This window comes from Acipenser ruthenus, chromosome 41 (genome assembly GCF_902713425.1).
Source record: "Acipenser ruthenus chromosome 41, fAciRut3.2 maternal haplotype, whole genome shotgun sequence".
In the NCBI taxonomy this organism is placed as follows: domain Eukaryota; kingdom Metazoa; phylum Chordata; class Actinopteri; order Acipenseriformes; family Acipenseridae; genus Acipenser; species Acipenser ruthenus.
The window spans coordinates 8,640,893-8,665,164 of record NC_081229.1 but is presented as its reverse complement, the minus strand read 5'-3'; the positions used below and the strand labels follow the sequence as shown (position 1 = coordinate 8,665,164).

General features: G+C 39.5%; 2 protein-coding genes across 3 annotated transcripts in view; both read left to right on the top strand.

Annotated features, from left to right (window-relative positions):
- Positions 1-658: 658 nt before the first annotated feature.
- Positions 659-23,712, top strand: LOC131709124 (zinc finger protein 271-like). 2 transcript variants are annotated; one of them, XM_059011068.1, is made up of 5 exons: positions 659-1,273; positions 5,489-5,999; positions 10,024-11,013; positions 17,614-17,630; positions 21,692-23,712. In XM_059011068.1, exons 2-5 carry the CDS (start codon positions 5,519-5,521, stop codon positions 22,664-22,666), a joined length of 2,463 nt encoding a protein of 820 aa, XP_058867051.1. In that variant the 5' UTR covers positions 659-1,273; positions 5,489-5,518; the 3' UTR covers positions 22,667-23,712. The 2 variants fall into 2 exon arrangements, with proteins under 2 accessions (XP_058867051.1, XP_058867050.1); XM_059011067.1 differs by lacking the exons at positions 17,614-17,630; positions 21,692-23,712 and having other exon boundaries at positions 858-1,273; positions 5,492-5,999; positions 10,024-12,714.
- The window catches only part of LOC131709115 (zinc finger protein 883-like), a 45,588-nt gene continuing 35,616 nt past the window's right edge, over positions 14,301-24,272 (top strand). Inside the window, exon 1 of the mRNA XM_059011049.1 lies at positions 14,301-14,419. The gene's annotated coding sequence lies outside the window, so the exon portion shown is untranslated. The remainder of the gene's footprint in view (positions 14,420-24,272) is intronic.

Below are 24,272 nucleotides of genomic sequence, written 5' to 3'. Positions count from 1 at the left end.
CAATAACTACAACAAGCCTGTAATACAATAACTACAACAACCCTGGAATATGATAACTACAACAACCCTGTAATACAATAACTACAACAAGCCTGTAATACAATAACTACAACAACCCTGTAATACAATAACTACAACAACCCTGGAATATGATAACTACAACAACCCTGTAATACAATAACTACAACAACCCTGTAATACAATAACTATAACAACCCTGTAATACAATAACTACAACAACCCTGTAATACAATAACTACAACAACCCTGTAATACAATAACTACAACAACCCTGTAATACAATAACTACAGCCTTTTGTTGTTGTGCATTTGCATTGGTATTTGTTTAGACAAACCCTAACCTTACCCCTAACCCTTTACCAGACCTGTTAGCTCCTCTTGATACAATGCATATTCCGACTTCATGTAATGCCACAGTTATATATCCACTAATCTTTGCTCATCCTATTTCATGCAGATCTTAAATATGCCAGGAGGCTTTTCAGTGATGTACTGAAGAGCCAGAGCCCAGTGCACCCAAAAGGTGAGTTATGTGTGTGCATGTTTCTAAACTGTATTGTAGGGAGAGTTCACTTGTGTTTGTTTGTGATCAGAAGCCATATATATATATAGAACATATTTTAATTAAGAATGTCAGTGAACTAATAGTACCACTGGATACACTAGTTTGGTTACTGGACTCCATCACTTTATGCAGTTATATTTTCTGTTGCATTTTGTTTATCCTTATAGTAAATGCAATCATTATGGGACGTATATGTATTTGTGTAAAATGTAGCATTTAATTAATTGTACAAAGGCTAATAAAATAGACAACTAATGAAAAATGTATTTGTGCTGTCTGCATCGTTTGACCTTTTCTGAGGTTGCTGTAATTGTTGAAGGTGGTGGAGCACGAAGGGAAACTCAATTGCTTCTATCTCTTCTGCAATGGCAAAATCAATGAAGTTGGTCGCTATGTTTGCTCAGTGGACCGCGCTGGGAAACCTCCTAAATCTGTCCCAGCTCCGTCTACGCAGGCGGTGACGTCAGAGGCAGACTCCCGCTGGCGACGCAGGATTTTTAGGAGTTACTAGAGCGCAGGCAGAGTCATACCTCAGCGCATTTTCAAAGAGAATAAAAACAACGACAAACGCCTGAAATTTAAAAGAAAAGAAAAAAAAAACCGACTCAGCCCTGCACAGTTGTTTTTAATTTATTTAACATTTTGTTGCGCACCACTTGACAAGGCGTGGACGATAAATAATAAAAAGTGAGTTCCATGTTGTTGTTTTTAATTGGTGTTTGGTTGTTCTCGACGCAGTGGTGTTTTGCTGTTAGCCGCGGGTTTTTCAGCCGGTCAGTGTTTCTGTGCAGCGCAGGTATGTGATGTTCTCGTCATGGGTAGCTAGTAATGTCAGCGCGGTGTTGATGTGGTTTAACCTGCTGAACTCGGATGCGCGCAACCTCTCGATGCTCTCCTAGTGTCTGGGATAAATCCCGACTGAACTGAACAGATACTGTACGAAACTACACGTGATTGTAGATTCATATTGAATATAAACTACATGGAAACGCATTGCGCGCTGAGAGATAAGCACGTCTGTCTGTGTTAATGACTATAAAACAATGTTCTTGATTACAATAGTACTTTTTAAAAATGTTATCTTGTTTTCACTGCAGGTGCCTTAAACTAAATGATACAGACGCGGTTGTTTTAAACTAAATGATACAGACGCGGTTGTTTTAAACTAAATGATACAGACGCGGTTGTTTTAAACTAAATGATACAGACGCGGTTGTTTTAAACTAAATGATACAGACGCGGTTGTTTTAAACTAAATGATACAGACGCGGTTGTTTTAAACTAAATGATATAGACGCGGTGGTTTTTGTTATTTTGAGAAAAGGTATTTAGAGTGTCGCGCTACAGGAAGTGGCTGAAAGCCGGTGTAGGTGCAGAACGTGGTACATCATCAGAATGTGGTACTGGTACCAAAACTTGATCCGTGTGACGTCAAAAAATGGTATGCTGTCAGTGTTGTGATTGACTGCTACACAAATCACTAGGAATAAGACAAACTGTGGTTCACCCACAAAATTGTACATGTTTACAATGTTAGATAACACAATTTGTTGCTCATCAGTTAGTCACATATTTGCTGAATTGGTTATATATATAATATATATATATATATATATATATATATATATATATATATATATATATATATATATATATATTAAAATTAACTTTAAAGGTCGAACAGTACTTTGTATTTGTTCAGATGGGCGTTAACTTTTTTTCTGAGCTAAAATTATTTGCACAGCCCGGGCACGCGCAGTACATGGTGTACCACGTTTTAACATGTACCGCAAAATAACACGACCTGGGACTTTTTTAACATAACATATCCTGTTATACAGACTTTTCAGCACGATAGGCTTTTTACAGTATATAGTGAGTATTAATGGGCTTTTTAATTAGTATTAATTAGACATTCTGTAATAACACAGGGATGTGATAAAATCAATGCTGAAGCGACCTTATATTTATATGACAATTGTTATTTTGCACAGTTTAAGCTGTGTCTGAATGAACCACGAACAGCGAGTCCAGCCTTTGATATGGAGACACCACGCACACACTTAACTTGAGCTTACATTAAACTATAATTTGGGCACATTTTAAGGTCTTTATTGTAAAAAGGTCTTCACAGAATTAAAAAATAACTTAATACAGTCGGTAAAATTCCTTAGTAACAAAACTAATCTGTACACAAAATATTAAGGCATTGGGTGTTCGATGTGCTTTTAGTACTCGCATACACACACATGCGTACACGCACACACACATACGTGTGGAAGGCCATCTGGGTCAGAAACACACTATTTAGTGCATCTTCAAATATTTAGTACATGCAGAGGCACTGGCCCCTCCAATAATCATCTCCAAAATATTGATTTCTGCCCTTTCTGTCACTGACACTCACACACTAAACGTATTTCATCATAAAGTGTAGTTAAGGACTGGTGCGTGTGTCCCTTTAATGTTTGAGTCCAGCTGTAGTAGTACAATTAGTGGATAAACCGCACATTTTAAAAATGATGCTATTTTATGCTAAACTGAAAACTGTTAATATACTAAAGGGAAAGCACTTGTGAAGCTGAATCGAGAGCTTCAATGCAGAGTTCCTGAAATGCAGTGTGATTTATTCGTACACCACATTGAGCCTGTTTTAACGCTCGGGAATCGGACAATGCAATGTCTTTGTCAGAACTCATGAAGCTCTGTAAAGAACATGACCTGGACTCCTGTATCCTGATGTATTCCACCTGCAGGTGCTTTGGGCCGCGCTACCTGTTACAGCTGCAACTGCAGAAAGATGTGTCAGTGATAAAAAGCTCCAGAGCGTATGGAGTTTCATTGAAATGGCGAGTGTAATGCTATTTATTTATATAACCATATCAACACACACCACACACACACACACACACACATTATATATATAAATTGACATCGTCGTGTTTCTTTACAAACACAAAAATAAATACAAAAACAAACATTTTAACAAAAACACTTGCTCACAGAGTGAAATCAAACAGTTAAAACAAAACAAAGTCACGAACACTAAAATAAACAAAACAGACCCTGGGTCAGGCTGGGCAGTTTCCTTCACTGTTTCTGCACAAGGTTTTTAAACAATAACAAAACATCAGATCTTTTAAAAATACAAAACAAAACACAAGGCTGCGCCGTCATATTTATACATTCTATTAATAATACAGTCATATTTATACATTCTATTAATAATACAGTCATATTTATACATTCTATTAATAATACAGTCATATTTATACATTCTATTAACAATAGTCATATTTATACATTCTATTAATAATAGTCATATTTATACATTCTATTAATAATACAGTCATATTTATACATTCTATTAATAATACAAAGCCTCTATACAAGCAGGGCTGTGCCCTGCCCCCGCTAATAGTGTGCAGGGCTCTCTCCTGCTTCCCTGCTGCAGGCTCTCTTACAACCGTATTGTCAATAAAATGCACAGTACTACTACATTTATAATACTTTTCATTGTACTGTCAATGAAATTTGATTTCAGTGTTACTGTAGCTTCAGTAGAAACTCAGTATGCATTTGGCATTATTTTATTACTGTAACGTCAAGCTTGGCAAATGTCTGTGATATTCTTTGAGCGCTGGATGAGGAAGCAGGTATCTTGTTTGTTTATGTCCGTGTTATGTCTGTGTTGAAGGGACTATCTATCTGACTATCTGTACAGTTCTGCCTCCTTATTTTTTTTTTTTTCGGCTGCTATCGGTCTCACTCAGCCATTGAAAGCTTTTCTCTGCTTTTTCCTGAGAAAAAATGACCTAGAGACCTGCGCTTGACATCTTTTTGATGATGTCGGACCGTGTTGGAAAACATGGAACAAGTATTGAATAGCAGTTTGCTACGCATGAGGAATGACGGCTGTATTCATGTTATTTTTCTGAAAAGTGATTTAACATTGGATAGAAAAAACTGTTAGTTCCAAAAATGCAAGCACTGCTGTGATAGATGAAAGCTGCAATATGGTAGAGAAGTTACTCTGAAGTTGTAACAACTGAAAAAGATTCTTTTGTGTCAAAGCAAATGGCTGGCCAGCAGCACACGGCTGTACAAACAAGTCCTTTGATCTCCAGCCCTGACATGAAAGAAGCTTGCCGTTCGGGGAGTCCACTGGGGTATAAAACTAGTTAACAGGTTTTTGCTTAGAAAATACAGCTGGTTTATGACGGGGTCATAAAGCTAGTTTTCAAGGGGACTGAAGGAGCCAGGCTCTAAGACTTCAAATAGATCAAAAGAGAAAAGGTCTCAAGAAGATGACAAAAACCAGATGTATGGACCTTTGTGGCACCAGGGGTGTGAAGAATGCACTGAGTTCAGAGGTCTTCACACTAGATCACACACACACACTCACACACACACACACACTCGCACATGAAATATATGGTAACAGGATAATGAGTTGTACCTTTTCTATTGGTTAAGTGTCAGAGAAAGAGGAGGAGAGAGACAGACACCTATGCAGAAGGGTATTTAATGTCATGCAACAATTGTAAGAACGAGTATTCTGTTTGTCCTGTACCTGGGACCAGACTCCCTGCATATTTCAATAAACCTAACAACTGATTGAAGAAAAGGACTCTGTGCAGTTTCTTGAATCTACTTACTCACCATCCTTTTTTAAGTTACATCAGACCGTAAAGGGAAAATTGTAATGTCAGACCTGGTCCAACATGGCCGCAAATGGTTAAACTTTTTCAACAGATAAAATCCTATGATATTATAAATTTATTAAAAGAAATTCTGTGTTCCTTCAATAGTAAAGCCACTCCTGCTATAATGCCAGATTGCATTTGTCCCTTGAATGCCGTTCATTACACTATTTAAATTGATACATGATTATTTTTTCAGCAGCTACTAAACAGAATCCGGTCTGCTGCCATGGACAGTGTGAAGATGGAATCTGTCCAGATTAAAGAGGAGTTCCCTGAACTTGAACTTGTCCCCATTAGAGTGGAGTTCTCTGGGCTGGCTTCCCTCCCCATTAAACAGGAGCTCTGTGAGATACAATGTGACAGCAGTCAGCCAGAGGTCTCTGACATTAAAGCTGAGCACAATGAATTGGAGATCCCCCAGATGGAAGAATCCCTTCCTGTGAAACAAGAAGAGGTTCTGGAAACTGTCCATATTAAACAGGAGCCCCCTGAAGTAGAGTTTGAGGACATGGAACCAGTGAAGGAAGAATCCGAGGACTTCAAACCAAACATCCTTGAGCAGGAGCCTGTACGCCTGCGGGAGTGTAGCGTGGTGCTGGAGAGAATCTGCGTGAGAGAGCAAGGCGCTGGAGAGGAAGGCTCTCCCAACAGCACGCAAGGAGGTGGAAAGGAAGACGGGCGCTCCCATTCAGAATGCAGTCTAGCAGGTGAGTGACTCCCAGTAGCTGTGACATTGTCATTCTAGATTGCGTGAAATCCACAGTGTGGTTGAAAGAGAGGGAGCATATTAGTTAGATTACTTTAAAACCTGTCCAATCCGGCATCGCTTGGGACTGGAAAGTGGTGCCGGATTAGAGAGTTACTGTAAAACATTGAATACTGACCTGAAGGTAAAATGACAAAACTATCTGAACACTAAACAACTGTGTTACTGTACATACACAGTGTAATAAACACAGTAATGCTTCAGCAAACTCTTCACCTGTTATTATCACAAGCCTGTTTAACCCATTCCCATAGAAAGACCTTCACGTGCTCGTACTGTACCTGCATGAGGATTCAGGTGCATCTTGCTGCATTCAGGGTCTCTCACTGTTGGCTCTTTTGAGTTAGTGGCATACATGATGTTACAATTTACTAATAATTTGAAGGTATCTGGTTTTAAAACTTCATAATTATTTCTACATAGTATTAGAAATGTAAGGGTTGCCTCCCGTGTGTACGATTTATTGATTTAAAGGCATCAAAATATGGAAATTGCACGTTTCTTTTCAAGAGTATGTCAACATCATTTTAAAAGGTTTACAAAACTTGAAAATGTCGCTGAATTTGTCGCTCAAAATTGTTTTAAAAAAAATCTAGTTTTGTCTGCTTCCGTTTTGCAGCCAGCACTTTTACAGAACATTGCTACGTTTTTAAAGATGGTTTCAGTAGTGTCTTGAGTTTCAATGTTTGAATGCCGTTTGACCTTTGTCGTACCGCAAAATCTTTCAAGGTTAGCTCAAAGATATTCTATTTAAAAGAATAGAAATAAATAGAATATCTATGGTTAGCTGTACATGAGGCAATGCAGTGAAAACAAGCATCCATATTTAAACGAGGTATTCTCAACGCAGTAATAAGCTTTTTTTTTTTTTTTTTTTTTTTTTGGTATTTCCTTGACAGGCAGCCTTCTGCACGGCAGCTTAGAAGTAACAAGTTATTACAAGAAGCTGAGAAACCAGCAATACAGCTGTTGTGTTTCTGTTTGCACTTTTTGTAACATGAAACACTTTGTGCAGTTGTTGTGCACAGTGTGTGTTTCTGTAGGTTGTGTACGCATGTTTGCTTTGTATTTGTACTGTATAGACTACGTGCAACTACTGTTAAAATATAAACTACTAAAAGTACTCGCCTTCACAGCACCATACATTTTCAGTCTTGGCTACTTTGCTCTGCTCCCACCCCTGTTTAGACCTTTTATTTAGCATCATGTAATCAAATGAAATTACAGCATCATTATATTGCAAAAGTCTGCCAGTATTTCATGTTATGTCACATTATATAGTGTTGTGTTTTTTTTATTTTTTATTTATTATTATTATTTATATATATTTTTTTTTATTATTATTATTATTTCTTTTAATGGTCTCAATCCTAAAATGTCTAGGTGATGCTAAGCTTTTGTCTGTAGTGTAGGTTCCTGATACATTTACAGTCTGTGTAACTGTATAAAATAAACTGCTTGTGTTTCTGTCTGTATACTGGAGTCCTGTAACCCACTGTGTTGGGATTCAGTTATAGGAATTGTTGGAAAACATGGAACAAGTATTGAATAGCAGTTTGCTACGCATGAGGAATGACGGCTGTATTCATGTTATTTTTCTGAAAAGTGATTTAACATTGGATAGAAAAAACTGTTAGTTCCAAAAATGCAAGCACTGCTGTGATAGATGAAAGCAGCAATATGGTAGAGAAGTTACTCTGAAGTTGTAACAACTGAAAAAGATTCTTTTGTGTCAAAGCAAATGGCTGGCCAGCAGCACACGGCTGTACAAACAAGTCCTTTGATCTCCAACCCTGACATGAAAGAAGCTTGCCCTTCGGGAGTCCACTGGGTTATAAAACTAGTTAACAGGTTTTTGCTTAGAAAATACAGCTGGTTTATGACGGGGTCATAAAGCTAGTTTTCAAGGGGAACCGAAGAGCCAAAAAGAGATAATGAAACTGGGATCAAAGTGTCTTAGGCAAATCGGAGAGATAGGAACAAGGAAGATGACAAAAACCAGATGTATGGACCTTTGTGACACCAGGGTCTGAAGAAAGCACTGAGTTCAGAGATCTTCACACTAGATCACACACACACACACACACACATAATGATAATGAGTTGTACCTTTTCTATTGGTTAAGTGTCAGAGAAAGAGGAGGAGAGAGACAGACACCTATGCAGAAGGGTATTTAATGTCATGCAACAATTGTAAGAACGAGTATTCTGTGTCCTGTACCTGGGACCAGGCTCCCTGCATATTTCAATAAACCTAACAACTGACTGAAGAAAAGGACTCTGTGCAGTTTCTTGAATCTACCTACTCATCATCCTTTTTTTTAAGTTACATCAGGAATTATAAATAGAGAGAATTGAATTAACAAAACACATAAACCCTGCATGTGTAATGTAATGCTATGGCATGGGGCTGCACATTTCTAATGCACCGTGATGTATATCTGTACAACAATAAACAAGATGATTCCAAACAGAGAGAGGGAGGGAGCCGTTCCAGTCTCCAAGCACATCATTGACAGCTGATGCGGATTACACTGCAGTTCAGTGTATGCATCTGTACAGACCCCAAGATTTGTAAAAACTCATTATTATTATTATTATTATTATTATTTATTTCTTAGCAGACGCCCTTATCCAGGGCGACTTACAGTCGTCAACAATTACATTTCAAGAATCACAGTGCAAGTAATAATACAATTAAGAGCAAGACAAATACAATGATGAATACAATGACTTTGGTTCAAGCAAGTACAAGTGTGACAAAATACAATTCAATAATACAGCAGATAACAGTGTCAGTGATAGTTACATCAGGATATAATTAAATACAAAATACTACAGATTAAACACTTGGCAGATTGCAGTAAAATAGGGGGCAGATAAGAGCAAGTAATGCGCATTTAAGGAAGGATGATATGTGTCCCAGGGGAAAAACAGGAGTTCTACAGGTTCTTTCTGAAGAGGTGTGTCTTGAGGAGGCGCCGGAATGTGGTCAGGGACTGGGCAGTCCTGGCATCTGTAGGAAAGAGATTCCACCACTGCGGGGCGAGGGTGGAGAAGGAGCGGGCTCTGGAGGCAGGGGAGCGTAGAGGAGGTAGAGCCAGTCTTCTAGTGCAGGCGGAGCGGAGAGGTCGAGTGGGGGTGTAGGGAGAGATGAGGGTCTGGAGGTAGCTGGGTGCAGTCTGCTCAAGGCATCTGTAGGCTAGTACAAGAGTCTTGAACTGGATGCGAGCGGTGATCGGGAGCCAGTGGAGGAGTGGAGTAGCATGGGAGAAGCGAGGCAGAGAGAACACCAGGCGGGCAGCGGAGTTCTGGATGAGCTGGAGCGGACGGGTGGCGGACGCAGGGAGGCCAGCCAGGAGGGAGTTGCAGTAGTCTAGGCAGGAGAGTACCAAGGCCTGGACCAGGAGCTAGATGGCACAGTTGGTGAGGAAGGGTCGGATTCTTCGGATGTTGCTCAGGAAGAATCGGCAAGTGCGTGCCAGAGTGGAGATGTGCTGGGAATAAGAGAGGCAGGGGTCCAGGGTGACTCCGAGGTTCTTAGCGGAGGAAGAGGGAGAGAGTGTGGTAGATTCCAGAGGAACAGAGATAGAGAGATCAGAGGAGGGGGAGGAGTAGGGAAAGAAAAGGAGGTCATAAAATACCATGATGAGAGAGATATAATTGTAATCTAATGCTGATATAATTGTAATCTGGGTTTGTCAGGGGCAATAGATCTGAAACATTACAGGAGAACTTCAAACTCAGATTTTGATCCCAGGGATCGGTTTCACCAAAATCAGTCTTTACTGACTTTGCTTTCACACATAAAGGCTTTAAGTTTAACTTTGCATTTTTAAACTGGTGTGACCCAGAGCAAACCCCACAGATAAAATGCACATACTTAAATCCACTTCACCACCTAGCCACATGTCCTAAGCCTACAAGCAGTCCCTCTTACTTTCTTTCCTGTTCATATTTTCCAGGTTCCAGTCCAGCAGCTAAAGCGAGGGCGGGCGGTGGAGAATATCCTGACTGTGGGAAAGGTTTCACCCAGTTAGGAAACCTGAAAACACACCAGCGAATTCATACAGGAGAGAAACTGTATAGCTGCTCTGACTGTGGGAAGAGTTTCAGAGAAAGAGGAACCCTGACAAAACATCAGCGAATTCACACAGGAGAGAAACCGTATTGCTGCTCTGACTGTGGGAAGAGTTTCAGAGTTTCAGGAAAACTGAAAACACACCAGCGAATTCATACAGGAGAGAAACTGCATCGCTGCTCTGACTGTGGGAAGAGTTTCAGTGAAAGAGGAACCCTGACAAAACATCAGCGAATTCACACAGGAGAGAAACCGTATTGCTGCTCTGACTGTGGGAAGAGTTTCATTCAGTCAGATCATCTGAAAACACACCAGCGAATTCACACAGGAGAGAAACCGTATTGCTGCTCTCACTGTGGGAAGAGTTTCAGTCAGTCAAGAGCCTTGAATAAACACCTGCGAATTCACACTAGAGAGAAACCATATATCTGCTCTGACTGTGGGAAGAGTTTCAGCCACACAGAATCCCTGAAAACACACCAGCGAATTCATACAGGAGAGAAACCGTATTGCTGCTCTGACTGTGGGAAGAGTTTCAGTCAGTCAGGATACATGAAAACACACCAGCGAATTCACACTGGAGAGAAACCATATCTCTGCTCTGACTGTGGGAAGAGTTTCAGTCACACAGTATCCCTGAAAGCACACCAGCGAATTCATACAGGAGAGAAACCATATTGCTGCTCTGACTGTGGAAAGAGTTTCCGTTTTAAAACCAATCTTCATACACACCAACGAATTCACACAGGAGAGAAACCGTATCACTGCTCTGACTGTGGGAAGGGTTTCCGTACTAAAAATGACCTTCGAGTACACCAACGAACTCATACAGGAGAGAAACCGTATTTGTGCTCTGACTGTGGCAAGCACTTCCGTCAGGCAGGAGCTCTGAAATCACACCAGAGACAAAGCCCATGTTCATTCAGAATGAAACCTTAACCTTTCATTATGAGTCCCTGTGTAATTTACTGTTTTGTGTATCGCTCTAGAGCTTGAGATTTAAATGGTCAAAATGCTGTTCAGCTCTCTTGCACTCTGATTGTGTTAGAAAGTGGGCGGAGACGCGGACACGTCACAAGAGGCTTCTCTGCTGTCAGTTTAACTCAGGCTGTCAATGCAGTCAGTGCCTGGGAGCGGGAATATGCAGAAAGGAAACTATTCTGCACCTCATCTGATGGACGAGTCAGGAGAAATTGATAACTCAGTGTCGGGAATGAGTTTCAGGGTTTAGCATTTAAACTGCATAGACTTGAAAATAAATACATTGATGGGAACGAGTATCCCGACCCCGGTATGTAGCATCCCAGAGACAAGACTGCACCGTCCTTACTGGACAACCGCCTGGAGGGTTTGTCTTGTACATTTTGTCACGTTTCTAGAACAAATGAATCAAATCAATGATTGAATATTTTGCAATGTGCATTGCCCATGCTTTTATTTTACACTGCTTTTGTAAACTGCACCATGTAATACAAGTGTAGCACGCATGTGTACGGGTCATAGGTACAGGAACTCAGACAGGTTTTATCCTGGCTCTTTCTTGCTCTTTTGCAGTGTTGGACCTTAAGAGTAGTTAAAGGGCTCCTCTGTGGTATGATTGTGTGGCACCTGCAGATTTACAAGGGAGTTGAGAAATGTGTAACATTGTAGAGCTTACCAGGAATAGGCCCCGGTACCCATGGCGACTTGAGGTGAAATGGCCTGATCACCATAGTAACACCAATATGTATTGGGGGAGAACGCCTCTCCCGAATTCCTGAGCTTTGGAGGCCCTGAATAAACAAAATCGGGTTGCACCTGGACTCCAAGGTGAGAGGTTGAAGATGAATAATCCTTTGTGCTAGGGTTAGGTTTTCAGTAAGAAGAGAGAGTTACGGGTAACAGCCTTACAAGAGCCCTTCACAATATTCAACAGGGACACCCCATAGTTTGATCAGCATTATAAGAAACTTAAATAAATCAAAAGGCCATAAAGAGAAACTCGACCAACTGGGTTGCAATCGAAGAAAGGAAAAGTCAACGAATGTTGAACCAATAATGAATGAACTGATTCAGCCTGCTGCCACTGGTCAAATTTACAGCAAGAGTTTTCCAATCCACTGAGCGAGTCTGGGTTGTGTGACCAGGAATACAAGCAAATCCTACAGGCCTCTGACGCTGGGAAATTGAACCACAGACATAATACATGTAACAGTGTTCAGTTTAAGGGCCGTGGATTCTAACTGAAGGATGTATAATTCAACAACAGATTGCTAAAGAATGAATTACGATTTCGTAATATCCTATTAGAATTTACTGAGTTTATTGTTCTTTCCTGACTCATATATATTGAAACAATTCTAACCTGCATCGATTGCAAGACAAAGGAAACTTCTGGAGTTGAAATGTAGCTGTGCTGGACAGCAGCTGGAATCGAGTTCAAAACCAGTATAAATATGAGTAGTGTTATGATGATGATGATGTCAGTGCTCTGTGCAGTAAAGGGTTACCTGGAGGTGTTTTGTGCAACCGGTCCCTGGTTTTCATGAATTGTGACTGATGACATTTAGAATGAATTAAAAACACACAAAACAAATGCACTGACTGGCTTCTGTAATATCACAAAAAATACAACACAAAACAGCCAAGTATAAAAAGCATCATTACATTTAGATTTGAATACAACACAAAACAGCCACATATAAAAAGCATCATTACATTTAGATTTGAATACAACACAAAACAGACACATATAAAAAGCATCATTGCATTTAGATTTGAATACAACACAAGACAGCCACATATAAAAAGCATCATTACATTTAGATTTGAATACAACACAAAACAGCCACATATAAAAAGCATCATTACATTTAGATTTGAATACAACACAAAACAGCCACATATAAAAAGCATCATTGCATTTAGATTTTCTCCCCTAGTCATACATGTATATTAATACAGTTAAGAATAAAATGTGTTAGAAAACAATGGATCGCCATCTCAAATTCACAACCAAAGAACATTCTGCATTGAAATGGAGTTAAAAAATGTTTTACTGACTATACCTTACTACTACTTATCGTTTGCATGATTTATTTTAATTGCAAATCTATATACTGCACTATTTCAGTTTTGTTACAGGATACATTAGTTTATCTCTAATGTAATCACAGTTCTACATATACACTGCCCCTGTTCTGAGGCTATGTCCCAAATTCTGGGCTTCTCTGCTGTTCCGAATTCAGCTGAGTTTATGGGATGTTCTGCTCTACAGATGACAGCCCAGTTTCTAAGTCATGCTCAGTTTACAATAAAAATGTTTAACAGAACTGGATCGTGAATTCATTTAAGAGTAACCTTTAGTACATGAATCAAAGTTGACAACTTTTTTTTGACTCTCCCCAAATTTGAATTAGAAACAGAAATAACATTTAAATGTAAAAAAAGCGTATTTCTTTATTACAATGAAAAAACTGCATTGCACTGAAATAGATACAGTACTGAAAATGCAGGTGTTTTCCTTTATTAAAGGTTAATATCAAAATACATTTTGAGAAGGAACATGGTATTTCAAAAAAAGGACATCTCATTTGCTTATGTAATGTCCATCAATATATAGTCATGCGTAGGGGTTTATCAGACCTCAATATGAATAGAATGGTGGAATTCAACATATTTTATAAACCTATTACATGCAAAAATAAATAAATAAATACAAACATACAAAAAAGTACTATATCTGCTGTTTAACACATGGGTTTTAAGAGACCAGCGCCCTTCAACAAGTTAACATGGATATTATTGGATTGCATTGGTCAAATAGTCCTCATCTATTCCTGATAGTTATACTGTAGGCTAGCGTTGCTTGCAGCATTTCTGTGCAACTGCAAGATGTTTTTGCAGAATTCTACATGTAAGATTTCTGTTGGACTTTAGTCCCAATTACTGCATTCACAGTTTAGAGTTGGGCTCCAAACTTCACTGCCGTGTAAAAGGATTGGTTGTATAACTCTCTCACAATGTTAAAATGACTCTACGCTTTCCCACTCGTGTCAACGTCATATTCCTCCGACAGACAAGAACCAATCAAAACGCGAGACTGTTAAGCAGTTCCATCCCCAAAACCGGGGCTGCGTCATACCTCCGCGTCTTTTCAAAGAGAAGAACAACAACAAACGATAGAAATTTAAAAGAAAAGAAAAAGATTGCGCTCCGCAGAGTTGTTTTTAAATTATTTAACATTTTGTTGCGCACCAGTTGACAAGGCGTGGACGATAAATAAAAAAGAAAAAGAAAAAGTGAGTTCCATGTTGTTGTTTTTAATTGGTGTTTGGTTGTTCTCGACGCAGTGGTGTTTTGCTGTTAGCCGCGGGTTTTTCAGCCGGTCAGTGTTTCTGTGCAGCGCAGGTATGTGATGTTCTCGTCATGGGTAGCTAGTAATGTCAGCGCGTTGTTGATGTGGTTTAACCTGCTGAACTCGGATGCGCGCAACCTCTCGATGCTCTCCTAGTGTCTGGGATAAATCCCGACTGAACTGAACAGATACTGTACGAAACTACACGTGATTGTAGATTCATATTCAATATAAACTACATGAAAACGCATTGCGCGCTGAGAAATAAGCACGTCTGTCTGTGTTAATGACTTTATAAAACATAATGTTCTTGATTACTCTATTTTATTATTTATTTATTTATTTTAACTGCAGATGCCTTAAACTAAATGATACAGACGCGGTTGTTTTAAACTAAATGATACAGACGCGGTTGTTTTAAACTAAATGATATAGACGCGGTTGTTTTAAACTAAATGATACAGACGCGGTTGTTTTAAACTAAATGATACAGACGCGGTTGTTTTAAACTAAATGATATAGACGCGGTTGTTTTAAACTAAATGATACAGACGCGGTTGTTTTAAACTAAATGATACAGACGCGGTTGTTTTAAACTAAATGATACAGACGCGGTTGTTTTAAACTAAATGATATAGACGCGGTTGTTTTAAACTAAATGATACAGACGCGGTTGTTTTAAACTAAATGATATAGACGCGGTTGTTTTAAACTAAATGATACAGACGCGGTTGTTTTAAACTAAGTGATACAGACGCGGTTGTTTTAAACTAAATGATATAGACGCGGTTGTTTTAAACTAAATGATATAGACGCGGTTGTTTTAAACTAAATGATATAGACGCGGTTGTTTTAAACTAAATGATACAGACGCGGTTGTTTTCGTTATTTTGAGAAAAGGTATTTAGAGTGTCGCGCTACAGGAAGTGGCTGAAAGCCGGTGTAGGTGCAGAACGTGGTACATCATCAGAATGTGGTACTGGTACCAAAACTTGACCCGTGTGACATAAAAAAATGGTACGCTGTCAATGTTGTGATTGACTGCTGCACAAATCACTAGGAATAAGACAAACTGTGGTTCACCCACAAAATTGTACATGTTTACAATGTTAGATAACACAATTTGTTGCTCATCAGTTAGTCACATATTTGCTGAATTGGTTATATATATATATATATATATATATATATATATATATATATATATATATATATAATTAAAATTAACTTTAAAGGTCGAACAGTACTTTGTATTTGTTCAGATGGGCGTTAACTTTTTTTCTGAGCTAAAATTATTTGCACAGCCCGGGCACGCGCAGTACATGGTGTACCACGTTTTAACATGTACCGCAAAATAACACGACCTGGGACTTTTTTAACATAACATATCCTGTTATACAGACTTTTCAGCACGATAGGCTTTTTACAGTATATAGTGAGTATTAATGGGCTTTTTAATTAGTATTAATTAGACATTCTGTAATAACACAGGGATGTGATAAAATCAATGCTGAAGCGACCTTATATTTATATGACATTTGTAATTTTGCACAGTTTAAGCTGTGTCTGAATGAACCACTCGCAGCGAGTCCAGCCTTTGATATGGAGACACTCCGCACACACTTAACTTGTGCTTACATTAAACTATAATGTGGGCACATTTTAAGGTCTTTATTATAAAAAGGTCTTCACAGAATTAAAAAATAACTTAATACAGTCGGTAAAATTCCTTAGTAACAAAACTAATCTGTACACAAAATATTAAGGCATTGGGTGTTCGATGTGCTTTTAGTGCTCGCATACACACACATGCGTACACGCACACACACACACGTGTGGAAGGCCATCCGGGTCAGAAACACACTATTTAGTGCATCTTCAAATATTTAGTACATGCAGAGGCACTGGCCCCTCCAATAATCATTTCCAAAATATTGATTTCTGCCCTTTCTGTCACTGACACTCACACACTAAACGTATTTCATCATAAAGTGTAGTTAAGGACTGGCGCGTGTGTCCCTTTAATGTTTGAGTCCAGCTGTAGTAGTACAATTAGTGTATAAACCGCACATTTTAAAAATGATGATATTTTATGCTAAACTGAAAACTGTTAATATACTAAAGGGAAAGCACTTGTGAAGCTGAATCGAGAGCTTCAATGCAGAGTTCCTGAAATGCAGTGTGATTTATTCGTACACCACATTGAGCCTGTTTTAACACTCGGGAATCGGACAATGCAATGTCTTTGTCAGAACTCATGAAGCTCTGTAAAGAACATGACCTGGACTCCTGTATCCTGATGTATTCCACCTGCAGGTGCTTTGGGCCGCGCTACCTGTTACAGCTGCAACTGCAGAAAGATGTGTCAGTGATAAAAAGCTCCAGAGCGTATGGAGTTTCATTGAAATGGCGAGTGTAATGCTATTTATTTATATAACCATATCAACACACACCACACACACACACACACACACATTATATATATAAATTGACATCGTCGTGTTTCTTTACAAACACAAAAATAAATACAAAAACAAACATTTAACAAAAACACTTGCTCACAGAGTGAAATCAAACAGTTAAAACAAAACAAAGTCACGAACACTAAAATAAACAAAACAGACCCTGGGTCAGTCTGGGCAGTTTCCTTCACTGTTTCTGCACAAGGTTTTTAAACAATAACAAAACATCAGATCTTTAAAAAATACAAAACAAAACACAAGGCTGCGCCGTCATATTTATACATTCTATTAATAATACAGTCATATTTATACATTCTATTAATAATACAGTCATATTTGTACATTCTATTAATAATAGTCATATTTATACATTCTATTAATAATAGTCATATTTATACATTCTATTAATAATACAGTCATATTTATACATTCTATTAATAATACAAAGCCTCTATACAAGCAGGGCTGTGCCCTGCCCCCGCTAATAGTGTGCAGGGCTCTCTCCTGCTTCCCTGCTGCAGGCTCTCTTACAACCGTATTGTCAATAAAATGCACAGTACTACTACATTTATAATACTTTTCATTGTACTGTCAATGAAATTTGATTTCAGTGTTACTGTAGCTTCAGTAGAAACTCAGTATGCATTTGGCATTATTTTATTACTGTAACGTCAAGCTTGGCAAATGTCTGTGATATTCTTTGAGCGCTGGATGCGGAAGCAGCTATCTTGTTTGTTTATGTCCATGTTATGTCTGTGTTGAAGGGACTATCTGTCTGACTATCTGTACAGATCCGCCTCCTTATTTTTTTTTTTTTTTCGGCTGCTATCGGTCTCACTCAGCCATTGAAAGCTTTTCTCTGCTTTTTCCTGAGAAAAAATGACTAGAGACCTGTGCTTGACGTCTTTTTGATGATGTCGGACCGGAAACGGAAAATTGTAATGTCAGACCTGGTCCAACATAGGGCCGCAAAGGGTTAAACTTTTTCAACAGATAAAATCCTATGATATTATAAATTTATTAAAAGAAATTCTGTGTTCCTTCAATAGTAAAGCCACTCCTGCTATAATGCCAGATTGCATTTGTCCCTTGAATGCCCTTCATAACAGTGTATTTAAATTGATACATGATTATTTTTTCGGCAGCTACTAAACAGAATCCGGTCTGCTGCCATGGACAGTGTGAAGATGGAATCTGTCCAGATTAAAGAGGAGTTCCCTGAACTTGAACCTGTCCCCATTAGAGTGGAGTTCTCTGGGCTGGCTTCCCTCCCCATTAAACAGGAGCTCTGTGAGATGCAATGTGAGAGCAGTCAGCCAGAGGTCTCTGACATTAAAGCTGAGCACAATGAATTGGAGATCCCCCAGATGGAAGAATCCCTTCCTGTGAAACAAGAAGAGGTGCTGGAAACTGTCCGTATTAAACAGGAGCCCCCTGAAGTAGAGTTTGAGCACATGGAACCAGTGAAGGAAGAATCCGAGGACTTCAAACCAAACATCCCTGAGCTGGAGCCTGTGCGCCTGCGGGAGTGTAGCGTGGTGCTGGAGAGAATCTGCGTGAGAGAGCAAGGCGCTGGAGAGGAAGGCTCTCCCAACGGGCGCTCCCATTCAGAATGCAGTCTAGCAGGTGAGTGACTCCCAGTAGCTGTGACATTGCCATTCTAGATTGCGTGAAATCCACAGTGTGGTTGAGAGGGAGGGAGCATATGGGTTAGATTACTTTAAAACCTGTCCAATCCGGCATCGCTTGGGACTGGAAAGTGGTGCCGGATTAGAGAGTTACTGTAAAACATTGAATACTGACCTAAAGGTAAAATGACAAAACTATCTGAACACTAAACAACTGTGTTACTGTACATACACAGTGTAATAAACACAGTAATGCTTCAGCAAACTCTTCACCTGTTATTATCACAAGCCTGTTTAACCCATTCCCATAGAAAGACCTTCACGTGCTCGTACTGTACCTGCATGAGGATTCAGGTGCTTTCTGCTGCATTCAGGGTCTCTCAGAGTTAACTCTCTTGAGTTAGTGGCAAACATGATGTTACAGTTTACTAATAATTTGAAGGTATCTGGTTTTAAAACTTCATAATTATTTCTACATAGTATTAGAAATGTAAGGGTTGCCTCCCGTGTGTACGATTTATTGATTTAAAGGCAGCAAAATATGGAAATTGCACGTTTCTTTTCAAGAGTATGTCAACATCATTTTAAAAGGTTTACAAAACTTGAAAATGTCGCTGAATTTGTCGCTCAAAATTGTTTTAAAAAAAATCTAGTTTTGTCTGCTTCCGTTTTGCAGCCAAAACTTTTACAGAACATTGCTACGTTTTTAAAGATGGTTTCAGTAGGGTCTTGAGTTTCAATGTTTGAATGCCGTTTGACCTTTGTCGTACCGTAAAATCTTTCAAGGTTAGTTCAAAGATATTCTATTTAAAAGAATAGAAATAAATAGAATATCTATGGTTAGCTGTACATGAGGCAATGCAGTGAAAACAAGCATCCATATTTAAACGAGGTATTCTCAACGCAGTAATAAGCTTTTTTTTTTTTTTTTTTTTGGTATTTCCTTGACAGGCAGCCTTCTGCACGGCAGCTTAGAAGTAACAAGTTATTACAAGAAGCTGAGAAACCAGCAATACAGCTGTTGTGTTTCTGTTTGTTTCTGTTTGCACTTTTTGTAACATGAAACACTTTGTGCAGTTGTTGTGCACAGTGTGTGTTTCTGTAGGTTGTGTACGCATGTTTGCTTTGTATTTGTACTGTATAGACTACGTGCAACTACTGTTAAAATATAAACTACTAAAAGTACTCGCCTTCACAGCACCATACATTTTCAGTCTTGGCTACTTTGCTCTGCTCCCACCCCTGTTTAGACCTTTTATTTAGCATCATGTAATCAAAGAAATTACAGCATCATTATATTGCAAAAGTCTGCCAGTATTTCATGTTATGTCACATTATATAGTGTTGTGTTTTTTTTATTTTTTTTTATTATTATTATTTTTTTTTTTAATGGTCTCAATCCTAAAATGTCTAGGTGATGCTAAGCTTTTGTCTGTAGTGTAGGTTCCTGATGCATTTACAGTCTGTGTAACTGTATAAAATAAACTGCTTGTGTTTCTGTCTGTATACTGGAGTCCTGTAACCCACTGTGTTGGGATTCAATTATAGGAATTATAAATAGAGAGAATTGAATTAACAAAACACATAAACTCTGCATGTGTAATGTAATGCTATGGCATGGGGCTGCACATTTCTAATGCACCGTGATGTATATCTGTACAACAATAAACAAGATGATTCCAAACAGAGAGAGGGAGGGAGCCGTTCCAGTCTCCAAGCACATCATTGACAGCTGATGCGGATTACACTGCAGTTCAGTGTATGCATCTGTACAGACCCCAAGATTTGTAAAAACTCATTATTATTATTATTATTATTATTATTATTATTTATTTCTTAGCAGACGCCCTTATCCAGGGCGACTTACAGTCGTCAACAATTACATTTCAAGAATCACAGTGCAAGTAATAATACAATTAAGAGCAAGACAAATACAATGATGAATACAATGACTTTGGTTCAAGCAAGTACAAGTGTGACAAAATACAATTCAATAATACAGCAGATAACAGTGTCAGTGATAGTTACATCAGGATATAATTAAATACAAAATACTACAGTTTAAACACTTGGCAGATTGCAGTAAAATAGGGGGCAGATAAGAGCAAGTAATGCGCATTTAAGGAAGAATGATATGTGTCCCAGGGGAAAAACAGGAGTTCTACAGGTTCTTTCTGAAGAGGTGTGTCTTGAGGAGGCGCCGGAATGTGGTCAGGGACTGGGCAGTCCTGGCATCTGTAGGAAAGAGATTCCACCACTGCGGGGCGAGGGTGGAGAAGGAGCGGGCTCTGGAGGCAGGGGAGCGTAGAGGAGGTAGAGCCAGTCTTCTAGTGCAGGCGGAGCGGAGAGGTCGAGTGGGGGTGTAGGGAGAGATGAGGGTCTGGAGGTAGCTGGGTGCAGTCTGCTCAAGGCATCTGTAGGCTAATACAAGAGTCTTGAACTGGATGCGAGCGTTGATCGGGAGCCAGTGGAGTGAGCGGAGGAGTGGAGTAGCATGGGAGAAGCAAGGCAGAGAGAACACCAGGCGGGCAGCGGAGTTCTGGATGAGCTGGAGCGGACGGGTGGCGGACGCAGGGAGGCCAGCCAGGAGGGAGTTGCAGTAGTCTAGGCAGGAGAGTACCAGGGCCTGGACCAGGAGCTGGGTAGCATAGTTGGTGAGGAAGGGTCGGATAGAGAGATCAGAGGAGGGGGAGGAGTAGGGAAAGAAAAGGAGGTCATAAAATACCATGATGAGAGAAATATAATTGTAATCTAATGCTGATATAATTATAATCTGGGTTTGTCAGGGGCTATAGATCTGAAACATTACAGGAGAACTTCAAACTCAGATTTTGATCCCAGGGATCGGTTTCACCAAAATCAGTCTTTACTGACTTTGCTTTCACACATAAAGGCTTTAAGTTTAACTTTGCATTTTTAAACTGGTGTAACCCAGAGCAAACCCCACAGATAAAATGTACATACTTTAATCCACTCCTCCACCCAGCCACATGCCCGAAGCCTACAAGCAGTCCCTCTTACTTTCTTTCCTGTTCATATTTTCCAGGTTCCAGTCCAGCAGCTAAAGCGAGGGCGGGCGGTGGAGAATATCCTGACTGTGGGAAGAGTTTCATTCGCTTAGGAAACCTGAAAACACACCAGCAAATTCACACAGGAGAGAAACCGTATCGCTGCTCTGACTGTGGAAAGAGTTTCAGAGAAAGAGGAACCCTGACAAAACATCAGCGAATTCACACAGGAGAGAAACTGTATTGCTGCTCTGACTGTGGGAAGAGTTTCAGAGAAAGAGGAACCCTGACAAAACATCAGCGAATTCACACAGGAGAGAAACCGTATAGCTGCTCTGACTGTGGGAAGAGTTTCAGAGAAAGAGGAACCCTGACAAAACATGAGCGAATTCACACAGGAGAGAAACCGTATTGCTGCTCTGACTGTGGGAAGAGTTTCATTCAGTCAGAACACCTGAAAAGACACCAGCGAATTCACACTGGAGAGAAACCGTATTGCTGCTCTGACTGTGGGATGAGTTTCAATCAGTCAGGAGACATGAGAAAACACCAGCGAATTCACACTGGAGAGAAACCATTTTGCTGCTCTGACTGTGGGATGAGTTTCAGTTACAGAGGAGCCCTGAAAGCACACCAGCAAATTCATCTAGGATATAGCCTGTATTGCTGCTCTGACTGTGGGAAGAGTTTCAGAGAAAGAGGAACCCTGACAAAACATCAGCGAATTCACACAGGAGAGAAACCGTATTGCTGCTCTGACTGTGGGAAGAGTTTCAATCAGTCAGGAGACATGAAAACACACCAGCGAATTCATACAGGAGAGAAACCATATTGCTGCTCTGACTGTGGAAAGAGTTTCCGTTTTAAAACCAATCTTCATACACACCAACAAATTCACACAGGAGAGAAACCGTATCACTGCTCTGACTGTGGGAAGAGTTTCCGTACTAAAAATGACCTTCGAGTACACCAACGAACTCATACAGGAGAGAAACCATATTGGTGCTCTGACTGTGGCAAGCACTTCCGTCAGGCAGGAACTCTGAAATCACACCAGAGACAAAGCCCATGTTCATTCAGAACGAAACCTTAACCTTTCATTATGAGTCCCTGTGTAATTTACTGTTTTGTGTATCGCTCTAGAGCTTGAGATTTAAATCGGCAAACTTTGAAAGAGGGGTGATTGTCGGGGTGCTTTTGGCAGGAGCTTCAGTGACCAAGACAGCTCAACTTACTGATGTTTCACAAGCAACGGTGTCTAAGGTGATGTCAGCATGGAACTCTGAGGGAAAGACATCATCAGCAAAGGGCAAGAGTGGGTGGAAGCGCATACTCCAGGATCGTGATATCCATGCATTAATTCAAAGAGCAAGGAAAAACAGGCGAGCAACTGCAGATCAATTGACTGCAAATTTCAACCTGGGATGCGAGCAGCCAGTTTCATCAAAAACGGTCTGACGAGAACTCCACAGAGCGGGATACCATAGTGGCCCACAACATTAAGTGACTTTACATTGGGGTTTCCATTTTTTTGTCTGTTACCTGTATGTTCCTGATTATCAACTCTCTGAGAATCTTATTTCAGTTTTGGCCCCTACACTTTCAATACCTCCCTGCATTGCTTGCTGTTCCCTGTTTAATAAAGCATTGGTATTAAACTCTTGTATTGAGTGCATCATTCTGCTTTAACCAATTCCAGAGACTCAGCCCCAAGTGTTTAGTTTAGGCTCAAACTTCTTCCATAAATTGTAATTGTGATATAAACAGAATACCACTGAGGGGAAACCTTTACTGTCTCAGTCTTTTTTCTGTGTTGACCAATCATGTATATAATACATGAAGGGTTGTGTCCACTGTCTCCCAATGCAGGAGTTAGGATATGTTGCAGTGGAGCTGCACTGACTCATGCTGGAGGCTCATTGCACCATTATTAACATATGGATGCAGTGTCCAGTGTAATAAGAGATTAGAGAAGACTGTTGCTAGACTGTTGTAGTGGATGATGATGATGATGATGATGATGATGTCAGTGCTCTGTGCAGTAAAGGGTTACCTGGAGGTGTTTTGTGCAACCGGTCCCTGGTTTTCATGAATTGTGACTGATGACATTTAGAATGAATTAAAAACACACAAAACAAATGCACTGACTGGCTTCTGTAATATCACAAAAAATACAACACAGAACAGCCACATATAAAAAGCATCATTACATTTAGATTTGAATACAACACAAAACAGACACATATTAAAAGCATCATTACATTTAGATTTGAATACAACACAAAACAGCCACATATAAAAAGCATCATTACATTTAGATTTGCTCCCCTAGTCATACATGTACATTAATACAGTTAAGAATAAAGTGTGTTAGAAAACAATGGATCACCATCTCAAATTCACAACCAAAGAACATTCTGCATTGAAATGGAGTTAAAAAATGTTTTACTGACTATACCTTACTACTTATGCATCGTTTGCATGATTTATTTTAATTGCAAATCTATATACTGCACTATTTCAGTTTTGTTACAGGATACATTAGTTTATCTCTAATGTAATCACAGTTCTACATATACACTGCCCCTGTTCTGAGGCTATGTCCCAAATTCTGGGCTTCTCTGCTGTTCCGAATTCAGCCGAGTTTATGGGATGTTCTGCTCTACAGATGACAGCCCAGTTTCTAAGTCATGCTCAGT

What these genes read in the sequence shown, in the direction of transcription:
- LOC131709124 (XM_059011068.1), top strand. Translation starts at nt 5,519, where the DNA reads ATGGACAGTGTGAAGATGGAATCTGTCCAGATTAAAGAGGAGTTCCCT. An exon ending in TTCAGAATGCAGTCTAGCAG is followed by an intron (nt 6,000 to 10,023) that starts GTGAGTGACTCC and finishes CATATTTTCCAG; the next exon opens with GTTCCAGTCCAGCAGCTAAA.